The sequence below is a fragment of the Typopeltis vanoorti genome, chromosome 7 (genome assembly GCF_054136105.1).
Source record: "Typopeltis vanoorti isolate ZY-2024b chromosome 7, IOZ_Tvanoo_1.0, whole genome shotgun sequence".
NCBI lineage: Eukaryota > Metazoa > Arthropoda > Arachnida > Uropygi > Thelyphonidae > Typopeltis > Typopeltis vanoorti.
In genome coordinates, this window is record NC_143555.1 from 120,096,033 (window position 1) to 120,120,443 (window position 24,411).

The window sequence follows — 24,411 nt, forward strand, 5'->3', positions numbered from 1 at the left end:
AAGATTTCAAAAACGCTATTATGCTTCCATATATCAAAAATGTTACAGACAAGATGGCTAAATTACTTAATAAATATAACATCAAAGTAGCCTTTCTGCCGCTGGAAAAAATTTCGAGATTTCTACATCCCCCGAAACCTCCTCATCATCCTTAAAAAAAACCAGGTGTTTACAAAATTTATTGTTCTTGCGGCATCTGCTACGTAGGACAGACAGGAAGACCTGGAGAAATTCGCATGAACAAACACCAAAAGGATGTACAAAACAGAAGAGAACAACAAAAATCAGGTCTAGCTTTTCATACCACTTCCATCGGCCACAATGTACTATGGAAGAATACAAACATGTCGTACATAGAAAAAAATTGTTACATAAGGAAATTTAAAGAAGCTGCAAACATGCTTAAAATACCAACACAATGGAATAAAAATCAAGGATTAATTCTCCACCAAGTTTGGTCAGCTTTAATAAAAAATATACCTCAGTCAGACCTCGGACATTATGAACGTGAACAACAGAATGTGGCATCATCCAGCATTGTTTAAACCCAGCACTGCTTTGAATCTGCATTCTGATTTTAAATTTTATGAATAGTCAGATGGCTACAACTATATAGTGTGAGCTGTTAATCTCTTTTTTGTTGTTTTAACTTTCAGTTACCTTTTGCCCCTGAAGATGTAAGTCAAACGCCTTACAAAACTTGTCAGGTCTTTTATTAATTCATTGTGTTTTATATAGCTTATTAAAAAAAATGTGGTCCAATTACTGGAATATATCATGTGAACTTGTAAACCACAGAAACCTCCACTTACAACAGATTATAGCATCCAGAACCACATTAATAGATCTCTACCTTCCTCTTAACCTTCACACATGAAAGTGATCTACAATAAGTTTTGTAACCTCTGGTGTCAGGTTGATCATATCTAAATATTTCAAATTTAAAAAAGAAGAAAAAAAAGTCACATTAGGAAACTAATTTGCCTTCTATGAAAAGACCTAGAAATTCTTGTTTACAAATGAAATTTACAGTCATAATATCTTAACACAAATGTTAGGATATTATGACTCTAATTGTTGGATTATGGTAATTCAACAAACTGCTGTATTATTTGATGTATCCAAATTTATTATTATTACACAAGCATCATTATGGAGTTCAAAGACATATCATAGGAAACCCTCACCAACCATTATTCATACAGCGTATGAATAATGGTTGTGTGAATCACATAGGCCAGTGGTGTTCAACCTTTTTTACTATGCAAGTTATTTTTCTATAAAAAGTTATTCGGCGATCTACTCTCTTATATATAAGTTATTCGGCGATCTACTCTCTTGTATAGATCAAGTTCCCCCAATCTGATATCTCATTATGCAAAAATAAACAACTAAAAAAAAATACACAACTAAAAACTTTATTTGTGTATTTAAAAATTTATTTATCACTTTTAATTATTTTAATACAACAAAAAAAAACCAAATATATTGGAATAAAATATTTATTTCTCTATTTTGGAAAACCAAAGTTAGAAAAAACAACAGATTGATTACAAATTCACAAATCACAGGAAATGCTGGTTGATTTAAAAAAAAAAAAAAGTTAATGTGAATTTTGGCATTGTTTGGACCTCGCAATATTTTCATAGCCAAGTTGATATGAAGAAGTGGCCAATCGCAGACAATCATCCAAATGATCATTTGTAATTTGGTTTCTTAATTGATTTTTTATGACTTCTTATTTGAAAAAGCGGATTCTGACAAGCATGTCAATCCGAAACACGACCGAATTTTTCATGCAATATCAGTTAATATTGGGAATTTTTCATGTGCATACTTCCAAATGACTTCAATGTTTATTGATTTTAAATGTAAACTATTCTGAATGTTTATTATCTCAAGTTCTACTTCAGCTTGGTTTATATCAAACAGTCAATTAATTTTATTTGAAAATTCTGTGATGTTCAAGTTTTCTTGAAATGGATTATTGATAAAAGATACAATCATTTCAGTTTTATTAAAATCTTTAAATCTTGAATTTATTTCTTCCTCAACTAATTCTATTTCACGAATAAAGTCTTTTAAATCATAGTGAAGCATTTCTCGATTTTGTTCAAAAAATTTTAATAAATATGGGAGATGTCTAAATTTGCAGTCATTTATATTTTTCTTTAATAAAAGTATGTATTGCTGGAACGTTTTTATTTAACTCAACATGTCAATTAAATTTTTATCTCTACCTTGTAACTCTAAATTTAAATTGCTTATTTTCGTACAGAAATCTACTAGAAATGATAAGTGTAACAGCCATCTTTTATCACTCTCAATTGTGGATAAATATCTACTTTTTCATCAAGAAAAATTTTTATATCGTTAATTAATCAAGAAATCTTTCAAAAAATTGACTTCTGTGGAGCCAGCGAACATTATTGTACAACAGAAGTTCCCTATTATCATCTGCCTGTAATTTAAATAACTGCTGTTGCAGGGCTTTTCCTCGAACAGAATTTACAATTTTAAATGTAATATCCAAAACATCTTTCGTGTTTAATCTCTTACTATGCAGTACTTGTTGGGTGAATAATACAGTGGTACGTTAAAAAATCTGGATATTTGTCATCGTTTTTACATAATGGAATGAAGCCTGATTTATTACCCATCATTGCAGGAACACCATCAGTAGTAATAGACACAAGTTTAAAAGGCGGAAGTTTGTCTTGTTTCACAAATTCATCAAATACTGAAAAAATGTCTACTCCCCTAGTCCTCCCCAATAATGGTATAATTTTCAAAAGTTCTTCTTTACTTGAATAATCTTGAAATACCATGCGAATAACACCATTAACTGGGCAATATCAGTGAAGTCGTTTGATTCATCAAACTGTAATGAAGATGCAACACACTGGTGAATGTCTGACATTAACCTGGCCTCGAAACGTTTCTCCAGCAATTGGAGAAATTCTCTTCCTTTCGGCAATTTGAAACCTTGTCTGCAGCCTAGAAGTAGTCTCTCTCTAGCGATGTCTTGAACCGAGAAGCTCCTTTCTGGAAGCAAGAAACTCCTCTCTCAAGAATCCGGGCAGTCTCTCTGACAGCAATTCTGGAACCGGGACACCTCTTGTTTCAATCCCTTTTTATTAGGCCTCCTCTGAGACCTCGCATGAAGTTTGCCCCCCCCCCCAAAGAAACGGTATGAGTCTTTCATCTTAAGTTTCAAGTTCGGCACGCCTTTTGTTCTCCTCCACTTTCTTTTGATTAAGTTGCTGGCCATCGAAAAGTTATCTGAACTCTTTCTGACTGATTTCGGAGATGTTTACACTTAGAGCCTACAAGCCTTTCTCATACATACAAGTTTCAATAACAATCTTTCTAATGCCACCATTTACAGCTTCGGCAACAAAAACATTGCCTTTGTTTTTAACACTCTAACATATTCTTATTAAAGCAGTATATACAGTTAGCTTCAAGAGTTATTTACAAAAACATCTAATACAAACTATACTGAGACAAACAAAATTTATTTTTTTACAATATTCACATGGGACTTAACCTAAGTAAAAAATCGATGTAATGTGCTTTGTAATATTTAATATTTAAGCTACAATCGAGTTTTTACACTTTGCTTATAATCGTATTCACTTGGCTCACTGTTTGACCTCCACTGATCCAAATTAATTCATTTACCCGAACTTATAAGAAAATTACTGATTTGACAATTTTAACGAAAAATAAAGAAACAATACCAATACACTTAAAGCGAATTAAAAATAATACAAAATAATGATAAATAAAATATTATGTTTTCAGTTTTAATTAAATTTGTAAGTAATACAAATACACAAGGAATACACAAGAGATCAGCCAAAAATTGCTCTGCGATCGACGGGTTGATCACCCCTGACATAAGCATTGTTATAGGCATTGAAACTGTCTGGCAATCCATTTCACTCATTAAATTCTAGTGTCCTAATGCAATGCTAATCATTATAGGGCTAGATTTTTTACTTGGAGAGTACAATAATAAATGAATGAAATGGGTTGGCAGTGGTTTTGTGAATGCTTTAAAGTGGGGTATGATAAGTGTTCTTAAAAGGTTACTGTTAGTATCCCGTAATTACTCTTCAGACTCTATGGAGCTGCCAGTGTAATAACAACAGAGTAGCAATCTGCATCATACCTATCCTTGAACTCATTTCCTGACAAACCACTTGTGGTGAGTGCTGATAAAGTGTCATTAACAAGACACTCATTTGTGCCTTGTTAATGACACTTTTAACTACCCAAATAACACATGGATAAAACATATCAAAAATATACACTTCATATTATTTCTATATCCAAAAGTTATATTGACTTGAATGGACATTTTGTATTACAGTACAGTGGTTAAACAACCACTGTACTGGCCTTGAGAGTAACCCCCTTATTCTCGTCACTCATGTCATATACTGAAAAATTTCTTCTGCTTCTATGATAAAGAGCCAAGAGGCTATTTTTCCGATGGCGTAAATTAAGTTAAGGGGATAATAAATCCCTCATTATTTTAAAGCCGGATACAAAACTCAGAGATCGAAATCTAAGAGTTTCATGTCGAAGAACTATTGGCGAGTCCAGGCGTAAGTCATCACCTGGGTAGTACAACACTAGGGCAACTCGTTGCAAAGGTGGAGCAAGATCTGTCACTATCCTAATATATTTTCTCATAATGTAAAATGCAGCTCCTAGGAGGAGCATCATTTTACATTACAAAACGCAGACCGGTTTCAACCTTTATTGAGGTCTCATCAGTGAGTAGGTAGACCTGGAATACCAAGGTTTAAGTGAACTGAACTTACAACTTACATATACCCCACTAACGAAATGCCACAGAGGTGTACCCATATATCCCTTAATTTATGCCGCCGGAAAAACAGCCTCTTGGCCCTTTATCATAGTAATAATAATATATGGGTACACTGCTCTGGCAATTCATTAGTGGGGGTGTAAGTTCGGTTCACTTAAACCTTGGTATTCCAGGTCTACCTACTCACTGATGAGACCTCAATAAAGGTCGAAACCGGTCTGGGTAGTGACCTCTCCTCATAATGTAAAACAGTAATACATCTCCTAGGAGCTGCATTTTACATTATGAGAAAATATTAAGGATAGTGACAGATCTTGCTCCACCTTTGCAACGAGTTGCCCTAGTGTTGTACTACCCAGGTGATGACTTACGCCTGGACTCGCAAACAGTTCTTTGGCATGAAACTCTTAGATTTCGATAGATTTCGAGCTCCGAGTTTCGTATCTGGCTTTAAAATAATGAGGGATTTATTATCCCCTTAACTCAATTCTTCTGCTTCTATCTTATAAAATCCATCTGATACCTTAGGTTTCTATCATTCCACTTGTAAATGAAACTGTTTAACACACAAGCCATCAAAATATCTTCAAAAGGGAAAAATTCTATAGATCTGCCACTAACTTGTTTCCCCACCTCTGGAAATCTTCTCCACCACTTCCTCAACACCAGAAACACTCACTTGAACAAATCTGCATAGCACAGTCTACTCATGGCTATGAAGGATTTGCCTAGCAAAGTTTAGACCCTGTAGTCAAGCCATACAAAGAGCAATAATAATTTCCCTATCTCAACGGTGTGTGGGGGGAAGGGGGGATGAGAATAACTCAATGAATCACTTGCTAAGAAACAATTGACTCATTGAGTTATTCTCAAAAAGCTTTGTCAATTTCTTGAAAATGTTAGGGAAATGTAATTACACAGCTTGTAGTCTTTTCAGCTCTACTTACACTCTGCAACACTGAGACAACCATTATTGTTTGCCAACACTGCCAGTCTATATAAATCATCCTGCAGGATTTCAGCATCACCTTTAATAACTATTGCTCTTCCTGATTTAAAATCATTAGCAAACTGATATTCCCACTTAAATCATTTCCAATATCAATAATGTGAAAAATAAACATCATCAGCCTGAGTACAAAGTCCTTTGGCATACCACTGGTCACTCCACAATTTGACTGCATCAAATACTATTTTCTGATTTCTATCCAACAGTCACTCTCTTATCCATGTCCCAAATTTCTTGTCAATCACCATTTGTTCCAATTTATGTAATAGGTTTCTGTGCAGCAGCATATCAAATGATTATAAAGCCTAGCAATATATGGTATAGCCATTTCCTTTATCCAACTCAAATATTATTTTATTATAGAAAGTGAGTAAATTACTAATGCAAGACATTCCCTTTACAAAGCTATGCTTCCCTATTGAGTATCACATTCCTATCTGCCCATTCCTGAATTCTGCCTTTAACCACAATTCCTGAGATACTGATTAGTCTGTAATTTGTTATTTCTCTCTTGAAGTCTCCTTTACAAACAGAGTTATCTTATCATTCTACTCCATTAAGATCCTAAGAGTGATGAGACAAAAACTGCCTGGTTAAGGATACTATCATTTTTCTCATATGGATATGGCATGATGTGGTATAGGTCTGTGTGGAACTTTCTTGTGATACACAGGCCTATACCACATCTTATCCATGGCTATATTCAATAGAGATTTCTTAATATTCGAAAAATCTGCAATTTATTACAACTATTCTCATATCCATGACTGTATTATCTCTGCTTGGATGATACACCGTTGCAAAGTAATTACTCAGTAAGTCAACTATTTCATCTGTTTCTGTTACAGTAGTCCCTACCACCTATATTTCTAAAAGTTAAAAGTTCCATAATCATTAACTTTTACTTTGGCCTGCTTGGCTAATTTCCTCTTATAATTCGATTTTTCCTTCCTAGCCATTCTGTACTTTATCCTGTTCATAAACTTACTGATTGACTAATATCATGTTTCTTTATATTCCCTCCTAGACAGGGTTTTTTTTTTTTTTTGTAGTGCCTGCTTAATAATGCTATTTATCCAATTAACTCATATGTGATTTACTTTCCTATCACTAGGCATACAAACACTGTTTCCCTTAAAAATCCTTGTCAGTTTTTCATGCATTGCTAACATCCTTCCTTTGCAAGGTCTAATACCATAGCAGTATGCCAATCTACTCACAAGTTAGTCATAATTAGCAGTGTTTATGGTTTCACATATGTTCTTCCTTAGAAAGAGGACACTTGAGAGAGGACAAAGAGCATGTCAGAATAGATATCAGGAGGCTGCTTGGAAGGATAAAAGAGAATAGCGTGACAGGAAGGGTAGTCAGTGTGTTGCCTAGGTATGACTGTGGTGAAATGAGGCGGAGAGCAAGGATTATGAATGATATGCTGGCTGAAATGTGTGAGGAGATGGGAGTACAGTTTGTTAATGTGTGGAATGAGTTTGAGGGACGAAGTGAGCTGTATGGGAGCGATGGACTGCATTTGAGTGGTTATGGTGTGAGTCGCTTGGAGAGACTGCTGCTGGAAGGTAGAGAAATGAATAGAGAGAATGAATCAGATTGAGAGAGGAGTGATGTGGAAGAGCAGGAGAGTAAGACAGGAGAGATTGAAGAAGTGGATATGAATGGGGAAGTGAGTGGCATGAATATAGAAAATGAGAGAATGAGTGTGCAAGAAGAGCAGGGAAACGGGGAGGATCAGGGTGGACAGGGGTACATGGCGTGAGAAAGGTGGATGCTCCAAGAGGAGGTGAGAACATGTGTAGGCAGGAAAGGAATGGGATGACCAGGGATCAAGAGGAAACAGTAAAAACTGAAAAGAGTTCTAAAATGAAGAAGCAGAAAGGGAAATTGCCCCAGTCGAGCATGAAGAGATAACATCGAGTGAGTGGTATCAGTGGAACTAGCTGTAGATCCAGAAATGAGCTGTTGTGTTTGTATACCAATCCTAGATGTATAAGAAACAAGGCAGATGAATTGGTTGCACTAATTGTGTCTATTCACCTAAAGATTGACAGGATAAGTGTGACATGGTTGGAAGAGGATGACATCCTGACAGGAATAGAGATGGAAGGGTATGATGTGTTTCGTGAGGATGGAAGGGGTAAAAAGGGAGGGGGAGTGCTACTGATGATAGAAAAAGAGTTATGTCCATACAAAGTAGAGATGCAAGACGGAAATAGTGCCAGTGGTTTTTGAGGCAGTATGGTGTGAGATAGAGGTGAATGGAATCAAATACTTGGTGGGATGTTGTTATAGAGCAGGTAATGTGGATGGTGGTGATAGTGAAATGTATAGTCAAATTAGCCAAACAAATAAGAAAACAGTGATCATTATGAGTGATTTTAATTATGGCAATATAGACTGGAATGATGAGATAGCAACCAGAAGTAAAGAAAATGAGTTTCTTGAGTTTTTGAGGGATAATTACGTCAGACAGTATGTAACAGAGGGCACACAAGGATTAAGGGTCTTGGATTTGGTCATCTTATCAGAGGATGTAATTATAAATGAGGTGTCAAATCATCCACCAATTGGTGAGAGAGACCATGAGGCGATTACCTGGGTGGTTGCCAGCAGTGCGAGGACCCACCTGTGAGAAAATGGTATATCTAGAACTACAAGGGGAGGGGGTAGCATGGAATGAGGAGTTAGCTGGAAAAGAGATCAATGCAGCTTGGGGGATTTTCAAAAATTATCTAGTAGATGCAATGTCTAAATGTATTCCAAGGGTGAGAAGGTTAAATAAGGTAGGTGTGAGATGGATGAATAAAGAGATTAAGCATGCAATACAGAGAAAAGGGGCATTGTGGAGGCAGCATAAGAGAAGTGGAAATAACCAATTTCATGAGGTCTACAAAGACCAGGCAAGGAGGGTGACTTGGTTGGCGAGAGTAGTTAAAGAGAGGTATGAACAGCAGTTTGCTAATGAAGCCAAAAAGAATCCTGGGGAGTTCTTTCAATATGTAGCCAGCAAAAGAAAGAATAATTATGGAAGGATGACATTGATTGGAGAAAATAGTATAGAGAAAGCTGTTGCATCATGTGTGGTGGAGATACTTAATTAGCAGTTCAAAAGATCTTTCAATCTTGTGAAAGTGACTTCATGGAGAGAGAGAGATTGAGAGCAGTTGATGATGGGGAGGAGAGACTGACTGTAAGTGAGCAAGAGGTGTTTGAGGAGTTGAGTAAACTAGATGTAAATAAAGCTGTGGGACTTGATAATATATCACCACGTATTCTGAAGGAATGTGCAAGGGGGTTGACACCTGCCTTGATATATTTTTTTAATACGAGTCTTGCACTTGGTCAAGTTCCTAAGGAGTGGAAGGAGGGCAAGATTGTGGCACTTCATAAAGGAGGTGATCAAACTCAAGCATCAAACTATAGGCCTATCTGTGTGTCAGGTGTTGTGGTTAAGTTGTTGGAGAAGCTTGTGAGAACTAGGATCCAGAATTGAGTTGACAACAATGGTATTATCTTTGATGGACAGCATGGATTTCCTAAAGGGAGGTCATGTTTTAGTAATCTACTTACTTATTACAATAAAGTGAATGTTTCTTTGGATAGAGGAAAAGGATGCACAGTAATATACTTGGATTTCGCAAAGGCTTTTGATAGAGTACCTCATGATGTTGACAGTCAAACTAGAGCAGATGGGGTTGGATATTAGATTAGTGCATTGGATTGGAGACTGGCTATCTGATAGGTATCAACAAGTTGTGTATGGAGGTGCGATATCCAGGAAAAGGAAAGTCACTAGTGGAGTGCCTAAGGCGTCTGTTTTAGGGCCATTACTATTTAACTTGTATATTAATGATATTGGCAAAGATTTGGATGGAGATATTCAGTTGTTTGCAGATGATGCAAAGTTGGGACAAATCATAAAGAGTAGTGAAGATGTTGGGAACTTGCAAGAAGACCTGAATAAATCGAGTGATTGGGCATGGAAGTGATTGAGTCCTGGACCAAAAGATGCTATGGTCAGTTTCAATCCCGTGTTGAGACAATCCAGACTTTTCAGGTTTGTTGTGAAGAATGGAGGATTGATGTTCTTGGATTCTTTTTTCAAGAGAATGTCCAGTTTGTCCAAAATAAGAGAGATCACAGTTGCAAGGAATTTGATAAACTCCAGGAAGAGATAAAGTTGAGCGTTTGTCTTTAGGAGAAGGAAAATGAGAAGACAATTTGTTAATAGGTGAATACGTAGTTGTTAAATCATATTTCTTTAAAATTCTTGTGATAGGTTCTGAAATACCGGAGATATAAGGAATAGGCACTAGACGTATTGAAACTGTTGTTTTGTGGAGGATTATAAGAATTGAGAAGACGTTGAGTACTTTTTTCAGAAAAGCCATTGAGTTTCATGTGTTGTTGGATAGTAGAAAGTTCTTTCTGCAGATAATCAAAAGTAGAACAATTAGTTTTGGCTCTTCTGATGAGACATTTTATAATTCCTGTTTTTTGACATGGATGATGGGCTGATTCTTTAAGAATATAACGACCTGTGAATGTTGGTTTCCTGTATACTGTAGTTGTAAGAATATTTGAAGGTGATCGGATGAGGAGAACGTCTAAAAAAGATAACTCTTTCGTCTAGACAATCCAAGCCATTCATAACTCCAGATAATTGGATTGTAAATATACCCGGACGTCTTTTGACTAAAAGCGAAACCCTCATCCTGTCAAAAGGACATGATTTTTCTATTGTTCCAAATAAAATACCATATGTAGATTTCCTAGTTAATATTGAAAGGAATCTTAATCATCTAACCAGTGATAAAGCTAATGCTCTTTGCCTAGAAGTCGCTTCATCTCTACTTAAGGCTAAACTTCCTCCTTCCAACATATCTTCTTCTGAAATGAAATCTTTACATTCCTTGAGAAAAAATAATCACCTCATTATCACTAAAGCTGACAAGGGAAAAGCAAAGTAGTTATGGACTCAGCAAATTACAGAAGAAAACTTTCTCTTTTGCTTCGAGATCGCTCCACATATCAAGAAATTGATTATAATCCAACCAACAGACAACTAAAGAAATTAAATTCTCTCCTTAATGAAGTCATCAGTTTGGATAAAGACACAATTGAAAGACTTAAAACTCATTTTGCAAGACCTCCTAGATTTTATGGCCTTCCAAAAATCCATAAGATTGACTATCCTCTTCGTCCAATAGTACTGATTCTCCTACTTACTGTATAGCCAAATATCTAGCTAAATTATTGAAATCTTGCATTGGCAACTCTAATTCTTTTTTAAAAAAACTCCTCAGATTTCTTAGAAAAATTAAAAAATGTCTCATTACAACCTACAGATCTTATGGTTAGCTTTGATATAGAATCTTTATATACCAATGTACCTCTCAAGGAAACTTTAAAATTACTTGCTGACATCTTTCCTCGAGATATTATAAAACTATTCGATTTCATAATACATTCTGTATATTTCGTATGTCAAAACAAATTTTATAGCCAAGTAGAAGGAACGGCCATGGGAAGTCCTCTTTCTCTGGCTTTAGCCAACTTTTATTTAGAACATTTAGAAAAAGTCCTCTTCACATCTATTTTCCCTCAACCATCTTTTTGGGTAAGATATATAGATGACATATTTACTATTTGGCCTCACAGCAAAAACACTTTACCTTCCTTTTTAAACAGTATTAATTCCTTGCATCATCGCATAAAGTTTACTATGGAATTAGAAGAAAACAACCAATTATCTTTTTTAGATGTTCTCCTCATCTGATCACCTTCAAATATTCTTACAACTACAGTATACAGGAAACCAACATTCACAGGTCATTATATTCTTAAAGAATCAGCCCATCATCCATGTCAAAAAACAGGAATTATAAAATGTCTCATCAGAAGAGCCAAAACTAATTGTTCTACTTTTGATTATCTACAGAAAGAACTTTCTACTATCCAACAACACATGAAACTCAATGGCTTTTCTGAAAAAAGTACTCAACGTTTTCTCAATTCTTATAATCCTCCACAAAACAACAAAGTTTCAATACGTTGAGTGCCTATTCCTTATATCTCCGGTATTTCAGAACCTATCGCAAGAATTTTAAAGAAACATGATTTAACAACTACATATTCACCTATTAACAAATTGTCTTCTCATTTTCCTTCTCCTAAAGGCAAACGCTCAACTTTATCTCTTCCTGGAGTTTATCAAATTCCGTGCAACTGTGATCTCTCTTATTTTGGACAAACTGGACGTTCTCTTGAAAAAAGAATCCAAGAACATCAATCATCCATTCTTCACAATAAACCTGAAAAGTCTGGATTGGCTCAACACAGGATTGAAACTGACCACAGCATCCTTTATTCCAGGACTCGCCTCTTACTTAGATCCCATTATAGGTTCGAACGTTTGTTCAAGGAAAGTGTGGAGGCCTTGCTCCATTGCCCCAACCTGAATCGTAATGACTGTATATCTATATCAAAAATCTGGGAAAGTCTAATCACGATTACTCATTAATTAATTTTTTTTTTTTTTTAATAGCAAATTCAATCATGTTTCTACTTCAAAATATTCCGTTTCATACTTAGTGATATAACATCACGTGGCGTGTTCTAATTTTAACGATCTATTGTTAGTATTCTAGCTTGTATTTTTTAAACTGTTCTTGTAATACCACTGACGATGGTCTGCTATTTCCAGACCGAAATATTTGGTTAAATAAATATCTTTCTTGTGATTACGTGATTATATCATTCGGTCTTATGTCGCAAGCATCCTTGAAACAACAAATTACCTTAGTATTTTATAATGCAAAGCACACATTTGGAAACTTTTTTAGTTTTCACTTAGAAAAAGGATAAAATAAGATTATAATATCTTGGCATCTGATTTAATTTGTAACCATTTACTACTTGAATATGGGGCATTCACAATCTTGGTATTTCTTCTGAGTCTGGCTGCCAATGAGAAGACAGACTTTAATAAAGGTCAAAACTGGTCTGGATAGTGACCCTTCTCATAATGCATAACACTATAAATGCCTAGAAGGGTGTGTACTTTGCACATTGGCAACTAATAGTCATCAGCTTCTATATACAAGTAGCCTAGTCATTAAGATACTTCATATACAAATTTTATTTTCTTATATTTGAATAAAGGATTAAACAAGAATATAATTTCTTGGCAAGTTTAATTTAATTTATAACCAAATGAAAATTTCTACAATATTCTAAGGGCAAGCAAACTTAGCATTTCTACAGAGAGCAGATAGATTTATTTTTGACACTAATTAGTGACATTATTTTGAATAATTAACGGTTATGCTAGTAGTTCCTCGGCAGTAAGGAATGATGGCGGATTCAGCTGCAGTCGCAAATGGCGTGTCACCAAGTCCTCCGCCATTTAAGAACACTATTATAAGTAATTTAATAAGGGACTTTGTGGCATTGCAGTATTTGCGACATGTATGCGTCTTGGGAACTGGATATGTGGCTTGTGAGAGGGGGGATGCGTGTGTGCGTAAAGTGCAGCCAGCGGGATGAAATAAATGCATTAGATATATCAATATCCGACCTTGTTGCTCCAGGAACGGGAAATGAATATAGGAAGACGAGTAGTGTGATAGGAGAGAATGAAGAAAAAAATATGAATAAGAAAATAAAAGTTGATAGTGTGGAAGGCATGAGTGACTGTGAAAGTTCAGGAGATGGTTTTGTTTGGGAGAGTGAATTTCCATTAAGAGTGACTGACCTGCAGAGGGAGATAGATGAGCTGAAAGAGGAGGTGGAATGTCTTGTGAATGAGAGTTGAAGTATGAAAGATGAGATTAACAGAATGGAAGAGATAAATGCAAGGTGAGTCAGAGTAGGAGAGAGAGAGAGAGAGAGAGAGAGAGTTTTTGGAATGATAGGAGAGGAGAGAATTTTGGGATTGATAGAAGAGGAGAGAATGGAAACAGTAGGAGAGAGGGAATGAGAGAGAGGTACGGCAGTGCTAGAAGAGGATAGAATGGAAACAGTAAAAGAGGGGGGGGATGAGAGAGAGGTATGGGAGTGTTAGAAGAGGAGAGAATGGTATGGGAGTGCTAGAAGAGGAGAGAATGGAAACAGTAGGAGAGAGAGAGAGGTATGGGAGTGCTAGAAGAAAAGAGAATGGAAACAGTAGGAGAGAGGGGTATGGGAGTGCTAGAAAAGGAGAGAATGGAAACAGTAGGAGAGAAAGGTATGAAAGTGCTAGAAGAGGAGAGAATGGAAACAGTGGGAGAGAGGGGTATGGGAGTGCTAGAAGAGGAGAGAATGGAAACAGTAGGAGAGAGGGGAATGAGAGAGAGGTATGAGAATGCTAGAAGAGGAGAGAATGGAAACAGTAGGCAAGAGGGAAGGAGAGAGAGAGAGGTATGGGAATGCTAGAAGAGAGAATAGGAGCAGTAGAGGAGAGGGGATGATAGAGACATATGGAAATGAAAGAAGAGGAGAGACCGAAAACAACAGGAGAGAGGGAATGGTAAGAGGTATAATGTATGGGGACTCAATGATCCGTGGTGTTCAAGATAGGATGCGTGAGGAGTGTTTTCCAGGAGGAATGATAGAAAGAGTGGCTATGGCAATTAAGAGAGGGGAAAGGGTGGATGAGATGATTGTGATGGTTATACGGAAGAAGACAGAGAGAGGAAAGATAGTGTGCATATTGCCTAGGCATGATAATGACAAGCTGTGCAGAAGAGCAGTAATATTGAATGACATAATAGCTAGAATATGTGACAAGAGAGGACTAGAATATGTGGATGCTTGGAGTGCGTTTGAGGATAGAGAGCATTTGTATGCAAAAGACCGCTTACATTTGAATGAGGAAGGATGTAGGCATCCGGAGAGGTTGCTGTTCTGAATGAGTCAGTGTGTCCCAGGGAGGATGGTAGCAGAGGTGGCCTCTTCTGGGAATGGGTATTTGGGAGAAGGGGAACGACATCAGGTAACACTGAGGCCAGTGGAGTCTAGAGGGGATAATGCTGGGTATAGAAACAACGGCATTTATATGCTTTATACTAATGCCAGGAGTATTCGAATAAGGGAGAGAATTGGTGGCGCAGATAGCATCAGACTGGCCAAAAATTATTGGGATCACTGAGATGTGGTTGACAGAAGAGGATATAATAACAGGAATAGAAGTCGCTGGGTACAGCATTTTTCGGCAGGATAGGAAAGGAAAGTGTGGTGGTGGAGTACTGCTTACGATAGGAGTGGAGGCTTTGGAGGAGTCAATTTGAATACTAGAGGGATAGGGCAGGTTCGATATTTAGAGGTACAGGAGGAGAGTGTGTTTCAAATACTGAGTACTCTGGATTTCAGTAAAGCTGTGGGACTGGATGGTATTTCATCACAAGTTTTGAGAGAATGTGCAAGGGAACTGACAGTGCCTTTGACCTGGCTTTTTAATAAAAGTCTGGCTGCAGGAAAGGTGCCCAGGGAATGGAAGGAAGGTAAGATAGTGCCATTGCAAAAGGGTGGTAGCAGACTGGAAGTGTCTAATTATAGGCCAGTTTGTGTGTTATCAGTAGTTGTTAAGATCTTGGAGAAAGTAAGGATTGACCATATACAGCATTGGGTCGATGAGGGTGGTGTTATCCGTGAGAGTCAACATGGATTTGCTAGCCTTTTATAATAAAGTTACAAGAGCATTAGATGAGAGGAAAAGCATATACTGCCATTTTCTTAGACTTAGCAAAAGCATCTGACAGGGTGCCACATGATAAGCTGATATTTAAGTTTCAGCATATGAGTCTGTTTGTCAGGTTGGTCAACTGGATTCAGGATTGGCTGTCCGATAGGTATCAGAGAGTTGTGTATGGTGGGACAGTTTCAAGGAGGCACAGGATTACAAGTGGGGCCCCACAGGGCTCAGTACTGGGACCTATATTGTTTAACCTTTATATCAATGACATTGTCAGTGGATTGCAAGGGGATATTGCAAGGGGATATACGTAGAGTATGCAGCATCCCATCGATGTGTCCCAAATCTCAAGACCTTACATTTTGCTGCATTAAACTGAAATCCCCCATTGATTTGCCCATCTATTAGCCTATTCAAATCCTCTTGCAGGGCTACCACATGGGCAAATGAATGGGGGATTTCAGTTTAATGCAGCAAAATGTGAGGTCTTGAGGTTTGGGACACATCGATGGGATGCTGCATACTCTATGGGAGGAGTTAAACTAGAGGAAGTAGGAGAGACAAGAGATCTGGGTTTGATGATTGATAAAAACCTGAAAGTTAGAGGACATATTGCAAAGGTAGTGAAGGTAACATAGAGGAATGCTGCAATAATGAGAAGGACACTGACCTGCAGAGATAAAAGGGTTATCATTCTGTTGTATAAGTCTCTGATCAGACCACACTTAGACTATTGTTCTCAAATTTAGCCCCCAGGATTTGAAGGGGATAAATTAACTGTGGAAAGGGAACAAAGGTGGATAACAAAGATGGTTTCAGGACTGTACCATGTTAGTTATGAGGATCGGCTGAGGGAATGTGGACTGCAGAGTTTGGTGGATAGAAGAAGATTGAGACTTTTAAACTGTTGAGAGGTGGTTACAGGGTTGACACTGGGGAGTTCTTTTGCTTGGTTGAACAGCAGGAAGGAGTGATGGCAAGGGGCCATTCCTGGAAGTTATGAAAGGAAACTGTTTGCAAGAGGGTGAGGAGTGGTTTCTTTGCATGGAGGGTGGTTGAACCATAGAATGCATTGCTTGATGGAGTGGTGAGAATGAGAATGGTCAATCAGTTTAAGGAGTGATATGATAGACTTTGTGTTCAAAAGACATATATCGGTGATTACACCACATGTTTTTATTCAGTTATACAACATACTGAAATAATAGTTCCCAACAAGTTTTGTAAATCATAAGATTTACATCTTCAGGGGTAAATAGTATAACTTAAAATTATAGATTTATATTTATTAAAGAAATTAATAAATACAAATCATAACCTTCTGGCTATTCATAAACTCAAATAACAGAATTCAGATATAAAACGTTATTAACATTGAACAATACTGGATGATGTCATGTGTTTTTGTTCTCGTTCATACAGTCCAAGCTCAGATTGAGGTAGATTTTTTATTAGAGCTGACCACACTTGATGGAGAATTAAACCTTGATTTTTATTGCATTGGGTTGAGTTTTTCAGCATATTAGCAGCTTCTTTAAATTTTCTTATGTAGCAGTTGTTTTCTATATGACATCGTCGTTTTTTGCCAGAGTACATCGTGTCCAATGGAAGTGGTATGGTAAGCAAGACCCGTTTTTTGTTCTCTTTTGTATTGTATGTCTTTTTTGTGTTCAGCCATGCATATTTCTCCAGATCTTCCTATCTGTCCTATGTTGCAAATCCTGCAAGAGCAATGGATTTTGTAGACTCTGCTACATGAGAAAATTTAAAGAAGCTGCTTATATGCTGAAAAACCCAACCCAATGCAATAAAAATCAAGGTTTAATTCTCCATCAAGTGTGGTCAGCTCTAATAAAAAATCTACCTCAATCTGAGCTCGGACTATATGAACAAGAACAAGAACATGTGACATCATCCAGTATTGTTCAACATCAATAATGTTTTATATCTGCATTCTGTTATTTGAGTTTATGAATAGCCAGATGGTTATGATTTGTATTTATTAATTCTCTTGTTTAAACTTTAAGTTATACTATTTATCCCCTGAAGATGTAAATCCTATGATTTACGAAACTTGTCGGGAACTATTATTTCAGTATGTTGTATAACTGAATAAAAAAATGTGGTGTAATCACCGAAATGTCTTTTGAACCAATTAGCCACAGAAGTCTACACCTGCAAAGACTTTGTGTTTCTCAGGGAGGGGAAGGGGGACCTCCCTTTGATGAGTCTTGATAGACTTTGTGTTTCTTAGGAAGGACTTCCCACAATTAGTCTTTTGACTCCGTGGAGGCCTGAATAATAATAATAATAATAATAATAATAATAATCATGTTTATGCCAGAAGAAGACAGAGGAAAATGTTGGTCCAAGGAGTAAGATGTTATCCTATCTGGTGATTTTGTATGATTGGATCTCAGCTCAATTAATCATGAGTAAGTGAGCTGATATCCGTTCCATTCTGTGGAGGAAAAAAATAGCAAGAGTGCATTTCAGTAGCATTGAAGGTGATCAGATTACCTTTGCCCCTTTGAAAGATGGTGTGGAGTTGATCTTGAAGCTTGGGATGATGGAGAACTGCATAGTTTATCAAATGAGTAGGATGAATAATGTGCACTATAATTAATAAAGCTGTGAATAGCATTAGTAGTGACTCTGAAGACCTGAAGTGGTTGTCACCTTATTTGGTTCCCAGAGAGCAAAGTTCCTGATTTCTGTTGTCTCTCTTTTAATTTTTACATGCAATTGGCAGTAGGCTTCATATATAAATACACATGCTAAGCACAGTCGGAACCTTAAACCATCTCTCTGAGAGTACAGCAGTAATAGGTTCTGTAGCACAGCTACTAGATACTATATGGGACCAAAATCAGTGCTTTCAATCAGCTAGTGAATAATCCTGCTAACAATTACTTTGTCATATCTGATTATTCAAGAATAGTGGCATGTAGGAGTACTGCTGAGACCATTCAATGGAATGTAAACCAGGTTCTCTCTCTCTCTCTCTCTCTCTCTCTCTCTCTGTATGGGAGTCATGCCTATGAGTTTGCCAACCTCACTACATGCTCTTACTCTTTAAGTCCTTAAAATTTAATAATCATGAAGGTAAATATAAGAACTTTTGGCAATCGATCCAGAAAAGACACAGAAATGCTTGTTGTCAGCAACAATCTTATCAAATTACCCATCTTTCCACCAAACTGAGCATGATTATCCTCTCCACTTTCCCAATACATTATTAAATAGTGCCAAATGGGATTATCTGCATGATTTTTACTTCACCTTTCTGAAAGATAATAGTAGCCCAGACTACTATTATCCAAACCTTGGTTTTTTCCAACAAGTGTGCCAAGGCAGTATGCATCACAAGTAGTTTGAAACCTAAACTTCAGCACAACCATTCATCTTGGTAGCATAAAAAGACCATAACCAATCTAGACTTCAAAAGTTCCAGGTGTAACAAACTTTCTCTCAAAGGCAGTCCAGAATTTCCCTTGCTAAGGCATTCAGATGCAAATTCTGTCCATCCATATTTCTCTCTCTCTCTTTTACATCTAGATGATACCATTGCAACATTACTTAAATATAAGGCCAATCTCATAGCATCATTTCTTTTGCTGCATCATTTCAACTCCAGCATTCATAATCAAGGTAAAGTACTCCCACTTTACCAAAAAATGCTCACAACTTGTTTCTCTAGTCTTTCATCAGAAAACTCAGAATAGTGTGGATACCAACAGTTCTTCTGGTTCTGATGGCATCCTCTCAATTGTACTTATATTTGTGTTTCTGAACTAATATCCATCCAGTATTATCTTTCTTTTATCCTCATCTGGCATCTACTCCTACAGCATGGAAACAGACCCATATATCCAAACCATTCTAAATCTAATCCACACATCCAACTATTTTCCCTTAGGCACTCACCTTAGTTCTATGAAATATAATGGATAAGAAATCAACCAACTCCTTTAGCATCTAAAAGACCACCAGTTAATCAGAGCCCACCAATATGGATTTCACCACTTTCAATCCACAGTGAATTTCTTTGCCAACACATCCATTGACTGACCTAGGTTATGGAAATGTTTGGTGTAATCCAGAGTATTCCACGAGTCTGTATTTTGTACACACTCTTTTCTTTATTCATAACATTCTTCTATCACTAACTTCAAATCCTATCTGAAGTTTTGCTGCTATACACTCTATATCTCATTTTCATGTGGCAAACCTTGTTACAACTAATATATATATATATATATTAGTTGTAACAAGGTTTATATATATATATATGTATATATCTCAAGCTATCAAGAGCTTTAACAATCTAATATCTGATATATTATCAGATCTCTCTAGTAAGTAAATCCAAGTAAAAATATCTCATATCAAGTGTAGATCTGGATATTGTCAAAGATGAGGATAAATGAAATGTGGTGTCTTTTTTTGTGTCAAATATGGCAGGATTGTGTTTTTGTGGCACTGAACTTGATACAGTTATTCTTATCCCACTGGAATATGTAAGGAGATCAGTGTTTAAGACATTAATTGTGAAAGATCTTGTAGCTTGGAATATATATATATACTATCTGACTGAAAATATCATAGTAGTAGTAGATATGGCTATATACATTACAGCCATTGCTCATACAGGTAAAAAAAGTAAGAACACAAACTGAAGTGATGAATCAAGCATTACCATAAGTTTGGATGGGAGGCATCATGGTCTGGGCTGAGCCCTAGTTCCAGTAATGGGGAATCTTAACACTATTTATAAGGATATTCTAGACAATTCTGTGCTTCCAACTTTATGGCAACAGTTCAGTGAATACCCTTTCCTATATCAACATGACAATGTCCTCCCCCCCCCTGCCATTCACAAAGTGAGTTCTGTTCAGAATTGGTTTGATGAGATAGATGTTGAAGAACTTGACTGGCCTGCAAAGAGCTCTGTTCTCTATCCTGATGAATATCTGTGGGATGAACTGAAACTCCAATTGGACAGAATCACCCAACATCAGTGAATGACCTTACTAATACTCTTCTGAACAAATGAAAGGAATTACTGCAGTAAAATCTAATGGAAAACTTTCCCAAAAGATTGAAGGTCATTATAATAGCAAAGAGTTGACTGACTCCATATTAATCACTTTCACATCAGAGTGAGAGTTTGTGTGAGCAGGTGTTCAGATGTTTTTGATCAGATAGTGTATGAGTACTGTAAGGTTTGTCATATGAATATCACATCACATCCAAAGTCTCCTCTGCATCCATAAAACTAGTTGTCCGTTTCATCTCAAGATTATTTCTCACTTGTAAAATGCCTACTATTGTATAAATCCTAAATCAGTTCCAATTTAGAATTTAGAAATAAATTAATTCCAATTTCTTGCATATGGGGTGGCACATAAAAATATCTGTAGAAATGCTTGATGCTGTCCAGAAAGAGTGCAATTCAGATGACTGGTGACCCCCTTCTATCTCTCACACACATGCTCGCTCTAGTCACTATTTCAGAAACATAATGTTTCTGCTTTAAGCTTCCTCTACAGGTATTTTGACAGGCACTGTTCCAGTGAACTCACCCATATCATTCCTCCACTTTCTCTCAAGTCCATAAACAAATAAACAGCTGCTGGGCAACACCCATTCACCATCCAGCTCCAAAATATACTAAACCGAATTATTGCCATCGTCTTTATTTCTTCCCTATGTACTTGGGAACAATCTCCACCACACAGCTTCTTTCCCTAAGAATTATAATCTCCAGTTGCTCAAAAAAAAATCAACAAGTACTTTCTTTCTTCTTGACCGCTTGCTCGCACATAGGTTATGTGATCTCTTACATGTGGAAAAAATATTGAAGTTACTGGTTAATCCCCTAATTTTTAGTTAGTTTTCACATCAACTTCTTCCATTCTTTTATCATGTGTTTTATTTCTCTTTAAGCCCTAAAATGTTAAAAGTATTTTTAACATAAATTTATCATGCCATTGGGGAGACAGAAACCAGATCCCCTGCTGTAGAAACCAAACAGCATCAGCCACTTCCAGCCTACAATAAACTAGGTGTCATAGTGTTTCACTGGGTGATGAAGGGCATTTACAAGCCAGCCTAGTGAACATTTTCCCCAACTAAGCAGGTATCCTTTTAAAATGGGGATTGCTTATGAGAATGCCAGATTCCTCTTTGGCAATTTGGGTATACTGTGCTTCACTCAAATATTAGTGGTCTGATCTCACATTGCAAAAATGATCCCCCCATATGAACAAATTTCTACCACTTACTTCCCTACTAGACAATACTCTCTTGATGGAAGTTCATACTGAAGTTTAATGGAGTGGTAATGAATTTCATACGTAATAAATTAAATTGTATACAATTTAAGTACTTGATATGTATTTAATGGATGAAAATATTGGTAGAACTAAGATAAACGAGGTTTAATTAAATTGATTTGGCATTCAAGTTACAAAGATATTAAACTGAATCAGAGCAACACTATCTAAGACAAACCACTATTTATGCATTATGTTGTCAGAATAACTATATATGCCACTATTACACACTATATAAAAATAATCAATATCAACAAGTAAGAATATTTATTTTAATCCTACCAGAACTGTTATCTATTAAATCCTAATCATAACTAATAAGCAATGCCTAAGTTTAGGTTACAATATACAGTCGACTCTTCCTGTAGCGAACTTTAAAGGACCCAAGGAATATTACAGCATGTTGCAATGCATAGTCTGCTATAGTGAACCACCTTTAGCATGGCACTGATGTTCTGAAAATTTAGCTGAGAACTCTTTATAGCTTGTTATAGTGACATAATTTACAATAGTTTCATGACTTTTTGTTATAGCAAGAGATGACTGTGGCCTCCAATAATGAGAACATCTTCAATGAATAGTGCAAAGAAGTACTGATGTATTATTATGTGACACCTCCAGGGAGTCCAAAGACTTAACGAGGGGGAGAGTGTGCCAACAGCATCGAATGACTGTCCCCTTCCAACTACTAACCTTGCTCAACCTTGCTTAACTTTTTGCATGAGCCATTAGTAGCAGAGACTCTATCAATTGAACCAACCTTTGCTGATATGCAAGCATGCTGATACAAAAACACTTAGAAATTTGGATATGTTTTACAAAAGGAAGGGGGGGGGGGGATAATCTCTTGGCTTAAAAAGCAGTTCAATGGAATTCTGCATGTGATCTGCAAGGCTTGACTGGCTACAATAGTATCTAATATATTATATTAGATGCTTATTTTATTATTGTATATTATTGTATCTAATATATTATATTAGATACAATATATTAGATATGGTCAGTATCTAATGTATGGTCAAACCATAAAGGCACATGATATCCAAATAGCGTGTGTTCAGTAAGTTGACTGTATAAACAAAAATAACCAAGATTTAATAAATGGAGTTCACATCATCAATAATGCAATTCTGGAGATAACTGTTTTGTTAAGTGAAAAATTATTGATGAGTGTGAAATGAAACTGGACTCTTATTTCATCGGAATGTCATAGTACTTTGTGCTGATAATATATTTTCGCCAGTTGTTGTTTTTCTACAGTTTTCCTTCAGCTTGTAAAATGTGCAAATAAGACAAATTCATATAAAGATAACAAGTAGTACTATATTATAAGTGAGTATCATTATGGATATAACTTACTTATGTTTAAAACTGAAATCAACAGCTGCATCATACAGCTGAAGATAAGGAGTTAGTTTTTTTGTGATATCCCTTATAGGATAATTTGTAACTTCCCAGGAATAAGCTTCTTCCTCTAAATTAAACTGTTCCACAAGCATAAGTGCTTCATTAAGCCATTCTTGCATGTTTCTTGCATTCTTCTGATAACGATCAACTTCGAATATATCTCCTTGACCTTTTAAGTTATCAACTTCCCTGTTATATTTACTTAGTTCTTCAACAAATTTCTCTCTTCTTACCTGAAATAATATTTACATAAAACTGAATAAAGAAAATAGGAGGCTGATTTCACCGAAATAAATAAACAGAAACATAAACTATTTTATAATAATAATAATCAAATATATATAGAATGCCGGCCTAGTTGGCCAAGTGGTTAGCGTATCTGCTCTCCAGCCAAAAGGCTCCATGTTCAAATCCCACCGTGGGCATGGATGTTTGTCTGTGAAATTGTCTGTGAAAATACTAGTAGTGGTGGTGTTGGTGGTGGTAGTAGGCAGTAGATAGATGGATGTTGGTGTAGCTTATGAAAGTAGTTCGGGTTCATTGTAGTTGGATTGAGTGGCAGAGACAGAGAGTTGGGAGTAGGTGCCCTGCCTCGATGAGTCTTTGAACTCTCTGGAGGTGTCATGTAATAATAATAATAATAATAAAAGTTATTATTATTATTATTATTATTATTATTATTATCATACATCATCAGTAATTAACGTAAAAATTGCCAATCACTACTTTGTCTCAACTTCGTTTTATTATGTTTCCTACCCCCCTCCCACCACCACAAAAGTCAACAAAACTCGATCATACTAAAGAGCATTGTCGATAACCAAGTAAAAAATACAGACCGGAATTCCCTACTTAAAATAAACGATCCTGTAACATTATACGAGAATTTTCAACTAAAGTTCACAGAAATATACAAAAAAGCAACAAAACCTACACAAATGAGGCGACAAACGACAACAATCCATGAATAAATGACGACATACTAAATACTATTACTGAAAAAGAAAATCTATGGAAAAAACTTAAAAAGTCACCCAGTAACACACATTTACAAACCTTATACCAAAACACAAGAAATAAACTAACAACAAAAATTCATAGGGCAAAAAGACGCTACTACTTCCAAAAA

General features: G+C 36.3%; 1 protein-coding gene across 1 annotated transcript in view; it reads right to left on the minus strand.

The window, feature by feature from the left end:
• Dhc36C (Dynein heavy chain at 36C) overlaps positions 1 to 23,823 on the minus strand; it is a 1,350,914-nt gene extending 1,327,091 nt beyond the window's left edge. The window contains 2 exon segments of the mRNA XM_090395101.1: positions 23,235 to 23,515; positions 23,743 to 23,823. Of these exon segments, the coding sequence (XP_090251227.1) occupies positions 23,235 to 23,515; positions 23,743 to 23,823 (362 nt within the window).
• Between the last annotated feature and the right edge of the window lie 588 nt (positions 23,824 to 24,411).